The sequence below is a fragment of the Myotis daubentonii genome, chromosome 3, assembly GCF_963259705.1.
Source record: "Myotis daubentonii chromosome 3, mMyoDau2.1, whole genome shotgun sequence".
NCBI lineage: Eukaryota > Metazoa > Chordata > Mammalia > Chiroptera > Vespertilionidae > Myotis > Myotis daubentonii.
In genome coordinates, this window is record NC_081842.1 from 104075733 (window position 1) to 104094747 (window position 19015).

Below are 19015 nucleotides of genomic sequence, written 5' to 3' on the forward strand. Positions count from 1 at the left end.
GACTGAAGGATCCGGCCGGAGTGAAGGCTGAAGACTGAAGACTGGAGACTGAAGAGGCTTGGCTTCTCCACTACGGCTGAACCAAAGGCCTGGGTCCCAGGTACTGGAGGAAAACTGGTGCCGGCAGACAGGGGAAGAAAGGCCAAGTGCGCGAATCTTTGTGCAACAGGCTTCTAGTATTTCTTATAAACATTAAATAAGGCCACATTCAAACATGAAAGTGATTTGTAAACCATAAGAATCTGTAGAAATAAATTGCATTATTAAGTATGGTTCAAAAGGGAATGGTCATACTTTCATCTTTGATATGCTGTGGGCCCTTCAAATTTTACAACAGTGTAAATGTGAACAGAGGCTGGAGAATATAGGGCAGAACAGCAGTGGCTTTAAAGTTTTAAATTAATTCAATATTATATTCTGGCTCTGAATTATTTAACACCCTTTATTCTCAGCAATCTCACCTAAAAAAATGGGTATAATTTTAGCACCTATCTCAGAAGAATATTTCTCAGAATTAAGCAACACATATAAAACCTTTGACACATATATGCACTAACAATAAAAGCAATTATAGACATTATCATTATTAAACTAGTGGCCAGTGCACGAAATTCATGCACAGGTGGGGGGTGTCCCTCAGCCCGACCTGCACCCTCTCAAATATGGGACCCCTCGGGGGATGTCCAACTGCCAGTTTAGGGCCTAAACCGGCAGTCAGACATCTCTCTCACAATCCAGGACCACTGGCTTCTAACCGCTCACCTGCCTGCCTGCCTGATTGCCTCTAACCACTCTGCCTGCCAGCCTGCTCGCCCCCAACTGCCCTTGCCTCCTGGCCTGATCACCCCTAACCACCTCTGCCTTGGCTCCATCACCATGGCTTTGTCCGGAAGGTCTCCCAGTCTAATTAGCATATTACCCTTTTATTAGTGTGTGTGTGTGTGTGTGTGTGTGTGTGTGTGTGTGTGTGTGTGTGTATATATATCAGAGAGGAAGGGAGAGGGGAAGAGAGAAGCATCAGTGATAGAGAATCATAGATTGGCTGCCTCCTGCACGACCCCTACTGGGGATCGAGCCCACAACCCAGGCATGTGCCCTTGACCAGAATTGAACTCGGGACCCTGCAGTCTGCAGGCTGACGCTCAAACCAGCCAGGGCAACACCAGTCACTTTTAGAACATTGTATTGCCTTACTTGGGTGCATACATTGGAGTGGCGGGTTGCAGGGTCCTATGTGACTGATATTAATCATTTGAGGAGCGGCCGCACCATTTTATTCCTACAGCAGTGTGTGAGGGCTCAGATTTGTCCACATCCTCACCAACACTTGCTATCATGTAACTTTTGGTTCTAACCTCCAACGTGACCTCAGGGTCCCACTGAAGCATTGCTCTCTAGAGCAACAATCTATGCTTTTCAATTCAGTTTTAAAAGTGGAAGTTGTTTAAAATATCTGCACAAACATCCCTATTGGTAAGTTCTCGCTGCTCAGGATCTGCTGTGACACAGCTTGCAGGGGCTAAGTCTGCCCTAAGCCAGCCTCACCCCCCTGCTGCCTGGTCCTGTCTGGTACTGGGGAGGGCCCCGGGGGAGGGCGCTGGCAGCACCAGCCAACCCTATGCAGGTCTGGCCACAGGCTGCGTTGGGCTTTGGGGGTCGAGGGAGGAAGATTGAGGTTCAGGAGCAGCTTTGGGGCCGTGCCTGTCGCGGTGACTTTGCTGTTCCCCGAAGGCCGAGGTGAGCGGTGTGCAGGGGCCGCCTTCTCTGAATGAAGCCGTGGGAGCCAGGGAGCTCCTGGGTGCCCATCTGCAAGCTCCACTGCACCCACCGTCCTGGCTTCTACGCCGCCTCAGAAGGCAAAGGTCTGATCGGCAAAAATGAAAACTTTAAAGAGATGATGTGGGCTCCACCTCGGAGTGGCTCAGACATGGTTCACGGTCCCACATGGAACTGCAGACACCAGAGGGTGTGAGCAGCAGCCAGGCAGGCCAGGCATGGCCGTCTGGCAGGGCTCAAGTGCAAGGAGGAGCCGGAGCTTCGTTGGGAAAGAGAGACTACGGGGCTGAAGGTTCCCTCTTCAAACACTGATCTCTGGTCACAGACTGGCCCCCAACCCCCATCCACAGGGCCCTCCTCACGGAGTAAAGGGTGCCAGGAAAGGCCTCTTCCTGGCTGTCCCCATGGACCCGTTGGCTCTCCTGAGTCTGTGGGGGCAGATTGTGGGGTTCCCTGCTGGGCAGTGCAGCCACAGCTTCAGCCCTGAGGCCAGGCTCTGGGCTCAGAGCTGGGGTCCCTAGTGCCGCAGGCCCCTGATCTGCAGTTCTCTGATCCACAACCCCCCTGATCTGCAGCCCCCCTGATACATAGCCCCCCCCCGATCTGCAGCCCTCCCAATATGCAGCCCACCTGATCTGCAGGCCCCTGATTTGTAGCTCCCCCCCAAACTGCAGCCCCTCCATTCACAGCCCCCCTGATCCACAGTCCCCTGTGCAGTGACTCTGGGCTCGTTGTGAATGCATCATTATTCCAGGCCTGTGGGTGGGCTGGCCACTAGGGGGGGGGGGGGTGCTGGCGGCACTGGGAGCCTGCGGCTGCACAGGTCTCTGCTGTTCGGTCGTTGCATTATAGTGTCTGGGCTAATTTGCATATTTCTCTATTATATATATAGACTAGAGGCCTAGTGCACAAAGATTTTTGCACTTGGGGGGGTCCCTAAGCCTGGCCTGTGCCCTCTCGCAGTCTGGGACCCCTCAGGGGATGTCCACCTGCTGGCTTAGGCCCGTACCCCGGGGGGCCTACGCTGGCAGTCAGATATCCCTCTGGCAGCCCAGGAGCTCTCGGGGGATGTCCTTAGTGCTGCTGAGGAGGCGGGAGAGGCTCCCACCACCACCACTATGCTGGCAGGCATCAGCCTGGCTTGTGGCTGAGCAGAGCCTCCCCTGTGGGACCGCACTGACCACCATGGGGCAGCTCTTGCATTGAGCGTCTGCCTCCTGGTGGTCAGTGTGTGTCATAGTGACCAGTCATTCCCCGTAGTTCTGCTGTTAGGGTTAATTTGCATATTACCCTTTTATTATATAGGATAGGACAAACTGAATTAGAGTTCGTCACAAATTACCTCCCAAATTTCTAGTAATTCTGGCAGATTAAATGAAAAGTAGAAAATACAAGGAGAACTCTAGCACAAAGTAGTTGTAGAAATTCTCATAAAAATATCTTAAAACAAGTGAACATTCCTAACAAGAGTTCTTTTTGAAACTGACAGTAAAAAAAATGACCCCAGTACCAACCCTGGGAACATGAGTATAACATGTCACAGTCTTCTTTCTGTGACTCATTGTAGCAGGAGTCTGAGATCCAGACCTCAGTTAGAAATTGACTAAAGCCATGGTCGGCAAACTGTGGCTCGCGAGCCACATGCGGCTCTTTGGCCTCTTGAGTGTGGCTCTTCCTAAGCCTTAGGAGTACCCTAATTAAGTTAATAACAATGTACCTACCTATATAGTTTAAGTTTAAAAAATTTGGCTCTAAAAAGAAATTTCAATCGCTGTACTGTTGATATTTGGCTCTGTTGACTAATGAGTTTGCCGACCACTGGACTAAAGAATGTGAAGCCATGAGGTTGGTTGCCAAAGAGCTTTGAAAGAAAAGCTGGATACCAAAGGCCCACAAATATGTCATATTTCCAAAGCAAGCGTCCAAGTTGGGATATCACATGTAAATCTTTGACTTAAAACCATGTCAGCTCTGCAGAGCTAAAGAGCATGTTCTTATCACACATGTTCTAGAGTTACTTGTAACTCTGAGTCCCTGATTCTATAATTCTATCTTGGTACCCAACATCCTTATTACTAACTGTACTAGTAAATCACTTGGATGCCTAGCCCCTGGGTAGGAGACATTCCCAATGTTTGGACAAGTGAAGCATCCACAGCTCTGGGTTAAATGTTCAGTCTGTGGTTTCAGACCGCCTGGGTTTGAATCCACGTTGGCTCTCTACCTACAAGCTTCAGAGCCCTCGTGGAGTTCCCAGACGCATCACTCACTTACCTTTATGTGCCTCACCTGTAAATGGTTTTCAGGTGGTGCTGTAAAGATTCAATGAGTTGGCATTTGTAGAATGCTTATAATAGTATTGCCACAGAGTAAAACCTCAATAAATACTAGTATGAGCTGTTTTCATTGTAAGAAATCATTTCCCTAAGCCAGCAATTCTCAAAATGTGGCTGCATGGAAATCATCTGGAAGGCTTATTCATACATAGACCCCTAAACCCACCCCTGCAATTTCTGATTCAGTGGGTCTGCGACTGAGTCAGAGAATTGATATTTTTAACAAAGTTCAGGGTGATACTGATGTTGCTGGTCCCAGGACCACCCCTTGCAAACCACTGCCCTAAAACATTTGTTCCAAATTCTCATCAAAAGCTTAACTGCAGTACAACTAGAGGGAGTAAAAGGTCATTTTAATTACATTAATTAATTAATTAATGTAATTAAAATATGGGGAACCCTGTCTGCAATTGCACCAGGATTGAGTTGCTAGGGGCAATTCTGTAGGCTATCTTCCTGGACGGTGGGGGTGGAGATGAAGCCAGGAAATGCTACCCAAACAGAAACAGTAGCATTTATATCCAGTTCTCTGATAATCACTTTCAGAAGAGAGGTTTCTCCAAGTGGGCCAAACAGAAAAATATAAACTGCAGAAAGAACTTCAAGAAAGTTAGAAAGAACTTACAAACTCAACACCAAAAAAACCCCGAACAACCCAATTAGACATTTCTGCAAAGAGGACATAAAGATATCCAATAGACATGAAAAGATGCTCAACATCATTAATCAGAGAGATGCAAATTAAAACCACAATGAGATATCACTTCACATCTGCCAGAAGAGCCATCATCAATAGATCAGCAAACGACAAGTACTGGCGAGGATGTGGAGAAAAGAGTACCCTCATGCACTGTTGATGGGAATGCAGACTGGTACAGCCACTGTGGAAAACAGTATGGAGTTTCCTCAAAAAATTAAAAATTGAACTACCTTATCACCCAGCAACTCCACTTCTGGGAATATATTCCAAGGAATCCGAAACACTAATTTAAAAGAATATATGCATCCTTATGTTCATTGTAGCATTATTTACAATAGCCAAGACTTGGAAGCAGCCCAAATGTCCATCAGTAGATGAGTGGATAAAAAAGCTGTGGTACATTTACATCATGGAATACTAGCTTGGACGTCAAAAGGAAGGAACTCTCACCCTTTGCAACAGCATGGATGGACCTGGAGATTATTATGCTAAATGAAATAATCTAGTCAGAGAAAGACAAATACCATATAATTTAAATTACATGTGGAATCTAATGAACAAAATAAAATAACAGACAAAATAGAAATAAACTCATATATACAGAGTAGACTGACAGCTGTCAAAGGGGATGGGGTTAGGAGCTGGATGAAAAAGGTAAAGGGATTAAGCAAAAACAAAACAAAACTCATAGACACAGATAATATGATGATTACTGGAAAGAAAGGGGGTGGGGAGAAGTAGAAGAGGGTAAAGGGGGGATAAATGGTGATGGAAGGAGACTTGATCTGAGGTGTTGAACACATAATACAATCAATATGCAGATGATGTATTATAGAACTATACAGCCGAAACCTATATAATCTTATTAACCGATGTCACCCCAATAAGTTCAACTTTAAATAAAAAAGAACTTCGGGGAGCCACAGAACCAAGGACAGCTGGTGGTGATTAAAGCAAATCCAAAAGACCCCTCTGTCAACAGGTGGAGGAAAACAAGGTGGGTATGGCCGCGCCCCCACTGAGACGCCCTGCCACCGGCCGGGAAGCCTGAGAAATCCCGGGAATTGAACATGAGAGGGAGATGGACAGAGGCAAGCACGAACCGCGCTCTCAGAAATAGTCATGGCTTATTATTCATCCCTGTGCCAAGGAGCCCTGGCGGAGTCCCGACACACCAGTCAACGTCACCCCCCTCCAGCCCCGCCTCTTCCCTCGTTTGGGAAGTCCCTGCGACCCAGGCGGCTGAGCGGCAGACACTGCGGACAGTGCCCGCCCATGGGGTGCCCTGTGCAGAGGTGAGCGCTCAGCCACTCCTTTCCCGGGAAGGGGGACAGACAGGCTGCGAGGGTCTCCGCATGGGAACGTGTGGAGTCGTGCTGCCCCGCGGGGTGAGGAAGTGAGGGTCGGTGGGGATGGGAGGGAGCACTGAAGAGGGAGGAGGATTAAAGAAAAGTGGGCAAAGTCACTTTTTCAAATGACTGATGCCGGGCAAAAGGCACACTCTGAGCAGATTCATCAGTAGGTGGAGATCCTTATTGCTTCACAGATGACAGGTTTGTCCAAAAAAGATGAATTAAGGAGAAACTCCTGGGACCTGGGGGTAAAATGGAGCGATAGGATTAGTTACATTTAAGTGACAGCTGCAAGGAGAATTAAAGCACACTGCTGAGGGAGGAGCAAGGACATTTAAAAACCACTTCCCCTGCCTTTTGTTTCTGTGACAAGTTATCCCGAAGGAAGCCTGCAGTCTCTGAAGTGCGGGAGTGCCTGCAGGTCCCTCCAGAGCGTTGCTCCTGAGCTGCCAGCCAGAAAGTTGAAGCCACTCCTTCACTTGGGAGCAAACCTCCCTCAGGTTTGGACATAATTCTCCATTTCCCGGGAAGATTTTCTGTCAACGCCTGTGACAGGAGAGGATTCAGGACCAGAAAAGAAGAGCTCAGGTATTGTCCACTTCAGTTTCATTACCTACATCGTCAGGTTGAACTTTGTGGATCCACAACTCATGTTCTCTTAGAATTTTGATTCTCTTTGAAATAGCTCATATGTGGGCACACCCACGTCTGTGTTCTAGCTGAGCAAGAGAATTACCTGCCTCCTGCTGTTCCTTTCTGTGTTCATCTAAGGAAAAGAAGATGGAAATTTTGCCTCCTGTCAGACACAGTTGTTTATAAGTATTGTAACCAGATGGTCCCAGTGACAAAAGTGGTGGTGAGATTAGTCCTATATTAAATTTTAATTTGGGCTTCATTCTACTGATTCCATTATCTTTAAATCTATAGGAAGATAAAGTAATGTAACATCCATGTTGTTTCTAGCATAGTTTATGGCTAAAGGATAGTTGCTGATAGAATCCAAAAGAAATAATTCTATTCTAAGGAACTCTGAGATTTTAAATTGTGAAGGTCACATTTCTTTGAAAAGCATTATAAAGATTTTATTGCAACCCTGTATGTTTTGAATTTCAGGAGAAAATAAGGTTTGGATTCCTGGGCTGGCCCCACATGTGGGTTACAGATAACATTTTCCAACAAGCTGAGCATACTAATATTTCTTCCCTGGTCATGCTCCCCCACTCCCATGGCTCACATGAGGAGGAGACGGGAACAGGAAACAGCAGAGGGATGTTCTAAGCAGAGCAAAAGCAGACAGCATCATGCCTTTGGGGAGCAGGGTGGCCATGCAATGCCCGGGCCAGGCTCACACCTGCCCAGCCAGTCACTATTGCTTACGGTCATTATTTGACAATGTGCAACGTGCCTTTTTTGGCAAGGTTTAAGGACACATTAGAAATAGATTTATTTATTTACCATTCCAGTGGATTATTACATCTCATAAAAATGTTCTTGAGGGAGGTTTATAAAATGAAAACACAATACAAGATTGGGCAAAAGTAGGTTTACAGTTGTTCATATAGAAAATAATCCTATATAATAAAGATGTAATATACAAATTGACTGTCACACCCCTGAACAAGATGGTCACCCCCATGTGGGCACAAGGTGGCTGCCACAAGATGGCCACAGGGGAGGGGAGTTGGGGGGGGACCAGGCCTGCAGGGGAGGGCAGTTAGGGGTGACTGGGCCAGCAGGGAAGGGCAGTTGGGGGCAACCAGGCCGGCAGGGGATCAGTTAGGCATTGACCAGGCTGGCAGGGGAGTGGTTAGGGGTGATCAGGCTGGCAGGCAGGCGAGCAGTTGTGAGCCAGCAGTCCTGGATTGTGAGAGGGTGCAGGCTGGGCTGAGGGGCACCCTCCCTCCCCGCCCTCCCACCCTCCCCCACATGAATTTCATGCACTGGGCCTCTAGTACAATAATAAATGATAATGCAAGGGTAAACTCTGTGTTTCACATATGCACACTGTAAACCTACTTTTGCCCCAACCTGTATTATACATTTAGAGATAAAAAGGGTTACAAAATTTAGTTTGATACACATACATGGGAACATATACATGATATATATACAAGGTTGGAGGGTATCCAGCAAAATGTTAATGATTATATTTGGGTGGTGGGAATATAAGTAATTAAATTTTTTTTTTAATTCTTACCAGAGGATATTTTTCCATTGATTTTTTTAAAATATATTTTATTGATTTTTTTCAGAGAGGAAGGGAGAGAGATAGAGAGTTAGAAACATAGATGAGAGAGAAACATCCATCAGCTGCCTCCTGCACATCTCCTACTGGGGATGTGCCCACAACCCAGGTACATGCCCTTGACCGGAATCGAACCTGGGACCTTTCAGTCCGCAGGCCGACGCTCTATCCACCGAGCCAAACCGGTTTCGGCAATTTTTAGAGAGAGTGGAAGAGAGGAGGAGAGACACAGAGAGAGAAACATCAATGTGAGAGAGACACATTGATTGTTTATGTCCCACATGCACCCCAACTGGGGCCGAAGATGCAGCCTGCAACCAAGGTACCTGTCCTTGACCCGAATTGAACCCAAGACCCTTCACTCCTCTGGCCTATGTTCTATCTACTGAGCCAAACCAGGCAGGGCAAGAATTTTAATTTTTTTCTACTTCTTTACAGCTTCCAAATGTTCTATCATACACATGTATTAGTTTTATGACCAGATTTTAACCCCTAGAGTGCCAAAAGTGCTGGGAGCGCTATCAAAGCTTCGTCCAGTTCTAAGTCTACTTTTATTAGTGATGATGATATTGCTAAATATGTCAATGTAGTAAAGGTTTCCTTAAGTTTTTGAATATGTAACTTCATTTACTTGCGATTCATAATTTTTTTCCTAAACTGCTGTAAAATCAGCAAAAATGCCTTGGCAATTTTAGCATAGTTCCTAGGATATTGGTTGGCACTCAAAGGGTTAAAGTTAGTCCAAAAAGCTAATGTAGAAACAGGAAACTAAGCCTTATGTACTTCAGTTGTCACAATACTTTAGTATGGTATAAATTTTTGTCTTTTCAATGCATCCTTAAGTAATAGGGGTTGCTGCATTTTATGAACAAGTGAAAAGCTACGAAGGAATTTTCACAACAGTAAAATGCCACTTGATCACAAAGTTCCAAGGGAGGCCAGCACACACTGTGGCTTTGGACAGAGTGAGTTCCACCATAACAGTTATAAACAGAACTGGCCACTTAGGACCCTTCAGGAAGGCCTCTGAGGGTACCAGAGTCACTGTGTGTGGTTGTACTGGGCCCATAGTTACAACTTCGAGCTGTGATGTTTTTCAGAATGAAAGTAAAAGGCGGAGGAATCGCCTGCTTGCTGGTTTCCTTCTCCGTGATCTGCCTGGTGGCCACACCCGGGGGCAGCGCCTGTCCTCGCCGCTGTGCCTGCTACGTGCCCACAGAGGTGCATTGCACATTTCGGTACCTGACGGCCATCCCCGACAGCATCCCGCCCAATGTGGAACGTATCAATTTAGGGTGCGTGGGGGCCCTCGTCTCAAGAAGGGATTGTCTCCCGAACACTTAGGACTTTGGGAAATGAACCACAATTGTAATAATATTTCTCTTCTGAAATGAGTGCACGAGGATTCTAAGTTTGTTGGGCCAATAAGAAAATTTAACTCATAAACTTTTATTACAAGAAAGTTCTAGAACCTGAAGTGACTCTTGGTAGGTCTCCAGGCCTGTGGCTATAGAAAAGCTTCATTTTGGCTACGTTTGTACTGGAAAATAATATAGCTCTTGTTAAGAATTAGGGTTATGCCCTGACGAATCTCAGAGGGAGGTGGAGGTGGGTGGGGAGAGATTAACCAAAGAATTTATATGCATACATGCATGACCCATGGACACAGACAGTAGTGTGGTGAAGGCCTGGGGTGCAGTGGAGGGGTCAGTGGGGTAAAAAAAAAAAAAAAAAAAGGACACTGTAATACTTTCAACAGTAAAGATAAATTTTAAAAAAAGAACTAGGGTGATGATATATCAGTAAGAGATAACAAGATAGCTAGGAGTGTCCTTCTATATATAAAAGATATGTGTGAAACATAGGTTAGGTCCTTTTTGAAGGCCCTTGGGTTTTTTTCCATACAAGATGACTTATTTAAAATTGCTTTTTAAAATGCATACCTAATTAAATCTACCAAAAGGTGGCTATAATTTTAAAATTCATAAGCAACTATATGAACATATGTGTACTTGAACTTAATATAATTTATTTGACATTAGTGAGAACTTAATGTGTGCCAAACACAATGGATGGTACCAGGGATTCAATGAAGAAAATATATATTAATTCCTAAAAGCCATAGATTTTTTTTTTTGGGGGGGGTGTATTTTTAATAGTTTGCTGATTTTTAGAGAGAGAGAGAGAAACATTAATGTGAGAGCATAACATCCATTGGCTGCCTCCTGCATGCCTCTTACCAGGGATCAAGCCCACAACCTGGGCATGTGCCCTGACCAGGATTCAAATCAACAACCTTTTGGTTGGACCATGTTCAACTGAGCCCCACCAGCCAGGGCTAGAAACTACAATTAAAGGGAGAAGACAGATGTACATTTAGTACAACTTGATAAGAACCATAATACAGCAAACGAACTTAGGAACAATCACTGATAATAATAGCTACCATTAATTGTATGCTTTCTATACCCAGGCATTGAGCTAAGCACTCTTCATGTAGTCATTCATTTAATCTTTTTTTTTAAGTTTATAAAGTGCCATTCTTTTTTTAAAAAAATAGGTTTTTATTGATTTCAGAGAAGGAGAGGGAGAGAGAGATACATCAATGATGAGAAAATAATTAGTCAGCTACCTCTTACATGCCCCACACTGGAGATCGAGCCCATAACCCTATCATATGCCCTGACAGGGAATCGAAACTGACCTCCTAGTTCATAGGTCAATACTCAACCACTGAGCCACACCGGCTGGGCTCATTTAATCTTCCTAACCCCTTTGGAGTATTTGTAGTTTACAAATGAGCATACTGAGGCACAGAAAGGTTACTGATTTTATTCATGGACACTCCTAATACTACCAAGTGCCTGAGTACATAATCACAGCCAAACCATTTGGCTTCAGAGCCCAGGTTTCTTAGTCACTACTTTATCATGATGAATTCCACCTGGGAGAGTGAGGGGAACATGCGATAAAAGAATGGGCTGGGACTTAAAAATGTTCACAAAGGGGTGTGGGGACCAACCTGAAGGAACAGCATACCCCTAGAGGTTTGAAGTGAGAAGGAATGTGGCATGTTCCGGGAATATGAATCAGGTGATTGTAACAGACTGCAAGGGTTGGTGGGAGGTAGACCTTCTGTGGCATCTGATGTATTTCAATATTTCAAGCACTGGGTTATCTTCTTAGAGCACAGGTGCAACAAGAGAGGCATCGGTATGTGTGTGTGTGTGTGTGTGTGCGCGCGCGCGCGCGCGCGCGCGCGCGTGTATGCATATGTTGGCTCTTGCTTTGACATTTGAACTTGAGTTGACAAGCTTAGCTTATGCCTAGAATGCCATTTGTATTTCAGGTACAACAGCTTGGTCAAACTGACAGAAATAGATTTTTCCGGCCTGAATAAGCTGGAATTACTGATGCTGCACAGCAATGGCATTCACACAATCCCGGCTAAGACCTTCTCAGATTTGCAGGCCTTGCAGGTGAGACCTGGCGGGAAAGGGGAATGTTAAAGAGGTAAGATGTTCCTCCAAAAACTGCCTGTTCCTACAGCATCCAAAAAACCAACATTCTGTAAATTAGAAGTAGACATCATGAGAGAATGTCAAAGAACTGTTTTCTTTTTTAATGCAACAGTATGTGGAAATTAGAATAATACAGAAATTCTGATGCAAGTTTTCATACCGCAAGCTAGTAGAAAATATATTAATACCCAGTGATTACTAATTTTTTAAATATATATATATATATATATATATATATATATATATATATATATATATATATATATATTTCAGAGTGGAAGAAAGAGAGAGAGATAGAAACATCCATCATGAGAAAAAAATCATTGATTGGCTGCCTCCTGCATGCCCCACACTGAGGATCAAGCTCACAACCATGAATGTGCCCCTGACCAGGAATTTGACTGTGACCTCCTGCATCATAGGTCAACACTCAAACACTGAGCCATGCCAGCTGGGCACTAATCCTTTAAAATTTAATCCTAAAAGGCTACTTCTAGTCATGTTCATATTGGAACTGAATCAGATTCCAAAATATAATTACTATCTTAGAAGTTGGCTTTCTATACAGCAATATACTTTTTTAGTCTCACTTTATTTACTTATGCCCTACCTTGTTAAAAAAAAAAACTTTAAAAAGTTGTGGAGACTTCCAAGAATGTGTGTTAAGTATTGTAAAAATGATCACTCCAGTAGGTGAGGAAGTACAAGGTAAAACAAATCTGAGGACAAGATCAGAGGGAGCGCAGTGAAAGGCAGACCTATAGATTAACATGTCTACATTAAGTAGGACTTGAGCTTTCAAGAAGTTCACAATTCATGGCATCTATTAATTTTAATAAATGATAATAAAACTATTAGTACTGTTCAGAAGAAGCACAACCACATTTGACTTTAAATCTGTCTCCCAATGCTTCTGATAAAATACAGTGTAATAAAATAAGTTGTCAGTAACATCCTTATCTATCTACTAATATATATATGACTGGAATAATCAGAACGACTGGTCGCTATGACACACACTGACCGCCAGGGGGAAGACACTCAACACAGGAGCTGCCCCCTGGTGGTCAGTGCACTCCCACGGCCAACCTCCCCACAGCTGGCCAACCTCCTGTGGTCACTCTCCCAGGCCTGCAGGCCCTGTCACCTGATTGGGGCTGGTCCCTAAGCTGGGACGGGCAACAGGGAGTGGGTGGCAATGGTTGCGGCCCCTTTTCCGGGGGGGGCTGAGGGCTGGCCCCCTCCTCAGGGCTGTGGCCAACCTCCCGTGCCCCACCCCTCCCCCCGGCTGCCAGACCCTGATCAGCCTACTGCCTGTCTGTCGTTGTTGTGGTGGCACAACAGTGAGGGAAGGAGGGAGGGGAGGCGGGGAACAGCACAGTGGCAGGGCACTGATGATGGCAGCATCAGCTTCTGGCGCCTGTTTCTTCCACACCCGGCTCGGCGACCATCATCTCCTCTCCAGCCCGACCCTGATCAACCTGGCCCCAGTCGGCCCTGATCGCCAGCCAGGCCTAGGGACCTCACCGGTGCACAAATTTTGTGCACCAGGCCTCTAGTAAAAAATAAAATGCCATCTGCATAGAGCCTTTGACATTACACTAGAGCTAGGGAAAGCCTTAGAAGTCAATCCAGGTATGGGATTCTGTTGATTTGACTTACTCAGGCTTTATTTGGAATATATGTGTTCAGAGGACTAGATGGCATACATATTCTTTATTAATTTCTCCACACATATATATTTGCCACCAGCCCTTGAACAAAATATTGAGGACCATTGAGATTGAGCTTGTACTCCCAATTTAGTTTGTCTTTGCTTATCAGGGAACTTGGTATTCCAGAAAAGTACTCTCAACAAAAATGACAGATTGTGTCCAATCAGGAAAAATTATGAGAAACCATTGTTTTTACTAGCATTTCTTTGTCTTTTTTTTGTATAGAAAATATGCTTAATAATTGAAGAAGAAGTTAAAGAATATCCACACACAATTGACTTATTCAAAAACTATTTAATTCAAAATAAATTAAAATCAATTTACTCATAATAACCAAAAAAATATAATATTCCCCAAATGTTTATAAGCTGATAGATGGATAAACAAAATATGTTACATGTATATAATGAAATACTATTCAGCAATAAAAAGAAATGAGAGGCTGATGCATGGTAAACATGGATGGGTCTTAAAAATATCAGGCAAATTAAAAATAAAAGCTAGACACAGAAGACCACATGTTCTTGATCCCATTTATTTTATATTATTTTTTCTTTATTATTATTCTTTTTATTGTTGAAAGTATTACATGTGCCCCCTTTTTTTCTCCCATTCATCCCTTATAGCCTGTCCCCACCCCCTACACTAGGTCTTTACCCCCCTATTGTCTGTGTCCATGATTTATGTATATATACATACAAGTTCTTTGGTTGGTCTCTTTCTACCCACACACTCTCCATCACCTTCCCTCTGAGATTATACAGTCTGCTCCACTCATCTATGTCTCTAGGTCTATTTTGTTCACCAGTTTATTTTGTTCATTATATTCCACTTATGAGTGATACTTGTCTTTCTCTGACTGGCTTATTTCACTTAGCATGATACTCTCCAGGCCCTCCATGCTGTCTAAAAGGGTAAGAGATCCTTATTTTTTATTGCTGCACTAGAGGCCTTGTGCACGGAAATTCGTGCACTCAGGGGGGACCCTCAGCCCGGCCTGTGCCCTCTCGCAGTCTTGGAGCCCTCAGAGGATGTCCACCTGCCAGCCTAGGCCTGTTCCCTGAGGGATCAGGCCTAAGCTGGCAGTCAGACTTCCCTCTGGCAGCCCGAGAGCCATTGGTGGGGAGTGGGCCTAAGCCAGGGGTGGGCAAACTTTTTGGCTCGAGGGCCACAATGGGTTCTTAAACTGGACCGGAGGGCCAGAACAAAAGCATGGATGGAGTATTTGTGTGAACTAATATAAATTCAAAGTAAACATCATTACATAAAAGGGTACGGTCTTTTATTTCAATAGTTTTATTCATTTCAAATGGGCCGGATCCGGCCCGCGGGCTGTAGTTTGCCCACGGCTGGCCTAAGCTGTTAGTCGGACATCCTTAGTGCTGCCGCAGAGGCAGGAGAGGAAGTGCACTGACCACCAGGGGGCACCTCCTGCGTTGAGCATCTACCCCCTGGTGGTCAGTGCGCAGCATAGCGACCAGTCGTTCCCGGTCATTCTGCCATTAGGGTCCATTTGCATATTACCCTTTGATTACATAGGATAGTATTCCATGCTGCATAAAAGTGCCACAGCCTTTGTATCCACTCATCTACTGATGGGCATGTGGGCTATTTCCAGATCTTAGCTAATATAAATTGAACTGCTATGAACATAGGGGTATATACATTCTTTCTTAGGATATATTCCCAGAAGTGGGCTCACTAAGTCAAATGGCAGTTCCATATTTAATTTTTTGAGGAAACTCCATACTGTTTTCCATAATGGCTACACCAGTCTGCATTCTCACCAGCAGTGTACTAGAGTTCCCTTTTCTCCACAACCTCACCAGCACTTGTCATTTCTAATTTGTTGATGGTGGCCATTCTAACAAGTGTGAGGTGATACCTCGTCATTTTAACTTGCATCTCTCTGATGATCAGTGACTTTGAGCATTTTTCATATGTCTCTTGGCCATCTGTATGTCCACTTTGGAGAAGTATCTATTTAGATCTTTTGCCCCTTTTTTAATTGGATTGTTTGTCATCTTTTTGTTAAGTTGTATGAGTTCCTTATATATTTTGGATATTAACCCTGTATCAGATGTATCATTGCCAAATATGTTCTCCTATATAGTGGGCCCCCTTTTCATTTTGTTCATGTTTTCTTTTGCTGTACAGAAGCTTTTTATTTTGATGTAGTCCTATTTGTTTATTTTCTCCTTCATTTTCTTTGCACTAGGAGATGTATTGGTAAACATATTGCTACCAGAGATTTTGCTGCCTATGGTTTCTTCTAGGTTTTTTATGGGTTCACATCTTACATTTAAGTCTTTTATCCATTTTGAGTTTATTCTAGTGTATGGTGTAAGTTGGTGGTCTAGTTTCATTTTTTTTGCATGTATCTGTCCAATTTTCCCATACCATTTATTTAAGAGACAATCTTGATTCCATTCTATGTTCATGCCTCTTTTGTCAAATATTAATTGAGCATAATGGCTTAGGTAGATTTCTGGGGTCTCTGTTCTATTTCATTGGTCTATTTTGTTCTTGTGCCAGTACCAGGCTATTTTTATTACAATGGCTTTGTAGTACAATAGGGCCTTGACTTATGAGTGTCCCGACTAATGAGTTTTTTGAGATACGAGCCATCTCTCAGCCGATTTTTTGCTTTGAGTTGCGAGCTAAAATTCGGATTACGAGCCAGCTTCAGACACCCCACTGCTAGTTGGTGCAGTGAACGTCACAGTGAATGCCACAACATCAGCCCAGCATCACGTGTCTCACTCGTTCACTTTTTGATTTGACATACGAGTAATTTGAGTTACGAGCTCCATCACGGAATGAATTAAACTTGTAAGTCAAGGCCCCACTGTATAACTTAATATCTGGTATTATGATTCCTCCACATTGTTCTGTTTCTCAAGATTGCTTTGGCTATTGGGGTATATTTTGGTTCCATATATATTTTTGGAGTATTTGTCTGTGAAATATGCTGTTGGTATTTTAATAGGGGTTGCATTAAATCTGTAGATTGCTTTGGGTAGTTCAGACATAGTGATGAGGTTGATTCTACCAATCCATGAACACAGAATATTTTTCCACTTATTTATATCTTCCTCTAGCTCTCTATTCAATGTTTGTAGTTTTCCAAGTATAAGTCTTTTACCTCCTTGGTTAAGTTTATTCCTAGGTATGTTAATTTTTTTGTTGCTATGGTAAATGGGATTATTTGTTGGGTTTCTCTTTCTGAGAATTCATTATTGGTGTATAAAAATTCCATAGATTTCTCTGTGTTAATTTGTATCCTGCTACATTGCCAAACTCCTTTAGTAAATCTAATAGTGTTTTGGTGGAATCTTTAGGGCTTTCTATGTCATCTGCGAATAATGAGAGTTTTACTCCCTCCTTTCCAATTTGGATGCTTTTATGTTTTCTTCTTGTCTGATTGCTTTGGCTAGCACTTCCATTACTATTTGTATAATAAAAGCCTAAGCGACCGTTATGGCAGAACGACCAGAATTACTGGTCACTATGATGCGCACTGACCACCAGAGGGAAGACACTCAATGCAGGAGCTGCCTCCTGGTGGTCAGTGCGCTCCCACAGGGGGAGCATCGCTCAGCCAGAAGCTGGGCTCATGGCTGGCGAGCACAGCGGTGGTGGTGGAAGCCTCTCCCGCCTCTGCGGCAGCACTAAGGAGCAATGAGCCGAGTGATAAGGAGCAGTGAGCAGGCCAGCGATAAGGAATGAGGGATCCTGGACTGCGCGAGGGCACAGGCTGGACTGAGGGCTTCTCCCACCCTGACAGTGCACAAATTTCATGCACCAGGCCTCTAGTGTTGAATAAGAGTGGTGAAGGCAGACATCCCTGTCTTGTTCCTGTTCTTAGGAGAAATAGTTTTAGTTTTTGCCCATTGAATATAATGTTGCCTGTCATATATGGCATTTATTATGTTGAGTTATGAAACCTCTATTCATTCTTTGTTGAGAGTTTTTATCAAAAAATGGGATTGGATTTTGTTGGATGCTTTTTCTTGGCTTATTGATATGACCATGTAATTTTGTCTTTCAATTTGTTTATGTGATATATCATGTTTATTGATTTGTGAATATTGTACCAACCTTGCATCCCTGGAATAAATTCTACTTGATCATGGTTTATGATCTTTCTAATGTAATGCTGGATCTGATTTGCTAATATTTTGTTGAGGATTTTTGCACCTATGTTCATCAGGGATATTAGCTTGTAGTTCTCTTTCTTTGTAGTGTTTTTATATGGTTTTGGAATTAGGATAATGTTGGCCTCATAAAAAGAGATTGGAAATGTTCTTTCCTCTTGGATTTTTTAAAAATAATTTAACGAGCATAGGTGCTAGTTCTTCTTCGACTGTTTGGTAAAACTCCCCTGTGAGGCCATCTGAACCAGGGTTTTTGTTTGCTGGGAGCTTTTTTATTACTGCTTTAATTTCCTCAATTGTTAGTGGCCTATTTGTGTTTTCAGATTCTTCCTGATTCAGTTTTGGGAGATCCTATTTTTCTAGGAATTTTTCCATTTCATCCAGGTTGCCCAGCTTGTTGGCATATAGTTGTTCATAGTACTTTATTATAATCCTTTGTATTGTTGTGGTTCAGTTGTTACTTCACCACTTTTGTTTCTGATTTTAATTATTTGGGTCCTCTTTCTTTGTTTCTTGATGGATCTGGCTAAAGGTTCATCAGCCTTATTTATCTTTTCAAAGAACAAGCTCTTGGTTTCATTGATCTTTTGTATTGTGTGTTTGTTTTTTTATATCTCCAAGTCAGTTATTTCTGCCCTAATCTTTATTATTTCCTTCCTTCTACTTACTCTAGGTTTTTCTTGTTGTTCTCTTTCCAATTCTTTTGAAACCATTTATTTTAAATGTTGACACCAAGCAAATCCATAGAAACAAAGTAAATTAGTGGTTTACTATGGCAAGGAGGATGCACAAAAGAACTTCTAATGAGTATCAGTTTTTACTTTGGGCTGATGAAAATTTTCTAAAATTAGATGGTGGAGATGTTTCTACAACTCTGTGATTATACTAAAAGCCACTGAGTTGTTTAGAAAGGTGAATTTTATGGCATGTGAATCATGTATCAATAACACCTTTATAGGAAGAGATCTTTCAAAGAATATATATGCATATATGCTTAGTTCATGGACACAAAGGCCTGAGAGTAATGGGGACAGAATGGAGGGAGGCAAAAGTGGGTGAAGGGAGGGGAAATGGGGGACATCTGTAATAGAGTCAATAATAAAAAATAATAATACTAAAAATAAAAACCAATTAAAAAGAAAACCATTATAAATGTGAGAAATAAATTAATAAAATCAACATATTTATGAAAAATTCAGGTTTAAGAAATCTT

The 19015-nt window shown here is 43.2% G+C and overlaps 1 protein-coding gene across 3 annotated transcripts in view; it reads left to right on the forward strand.

The window, feature by feature from the left end:
• Positions 1–6014: 6014 nt before the first annotated feature.
• The window catches only part of IGSF10 (immunoglobulin superfamily member 10), a 32716-nt gene continuing 19715 nt past the window's right edge, over positions 6015–19015 (forward strand). The window contains exons 1-5 of one of the 3 annotated variants that reach the window (XM_059688120.1): positions 6015–6107; positions 6538–6752; positions 8612–8731; positions 9510–9704; positions 11759–11888. In XM_059688120.1, the coding sequence (XP_059544103.1) occupies positions 8682–8731; positions 9510–9704; positions 11759–11888 (375 nt within the window). In that variant the 5' untranslated portion in view covers positions 6015–6107; positions 6538–6752; positions 8612–8681. Of the gene's footprint in view, positions 6108–6509; positions 6753–8611; positions 8732–9252; positions 9375–9509; positions 9705–11758; positions 11889–19015 lie in introns of those variants that run through there. The other 2 variants (XM_059688121.1, XM_059688119.1) reach the window with 2 other exon arrangements.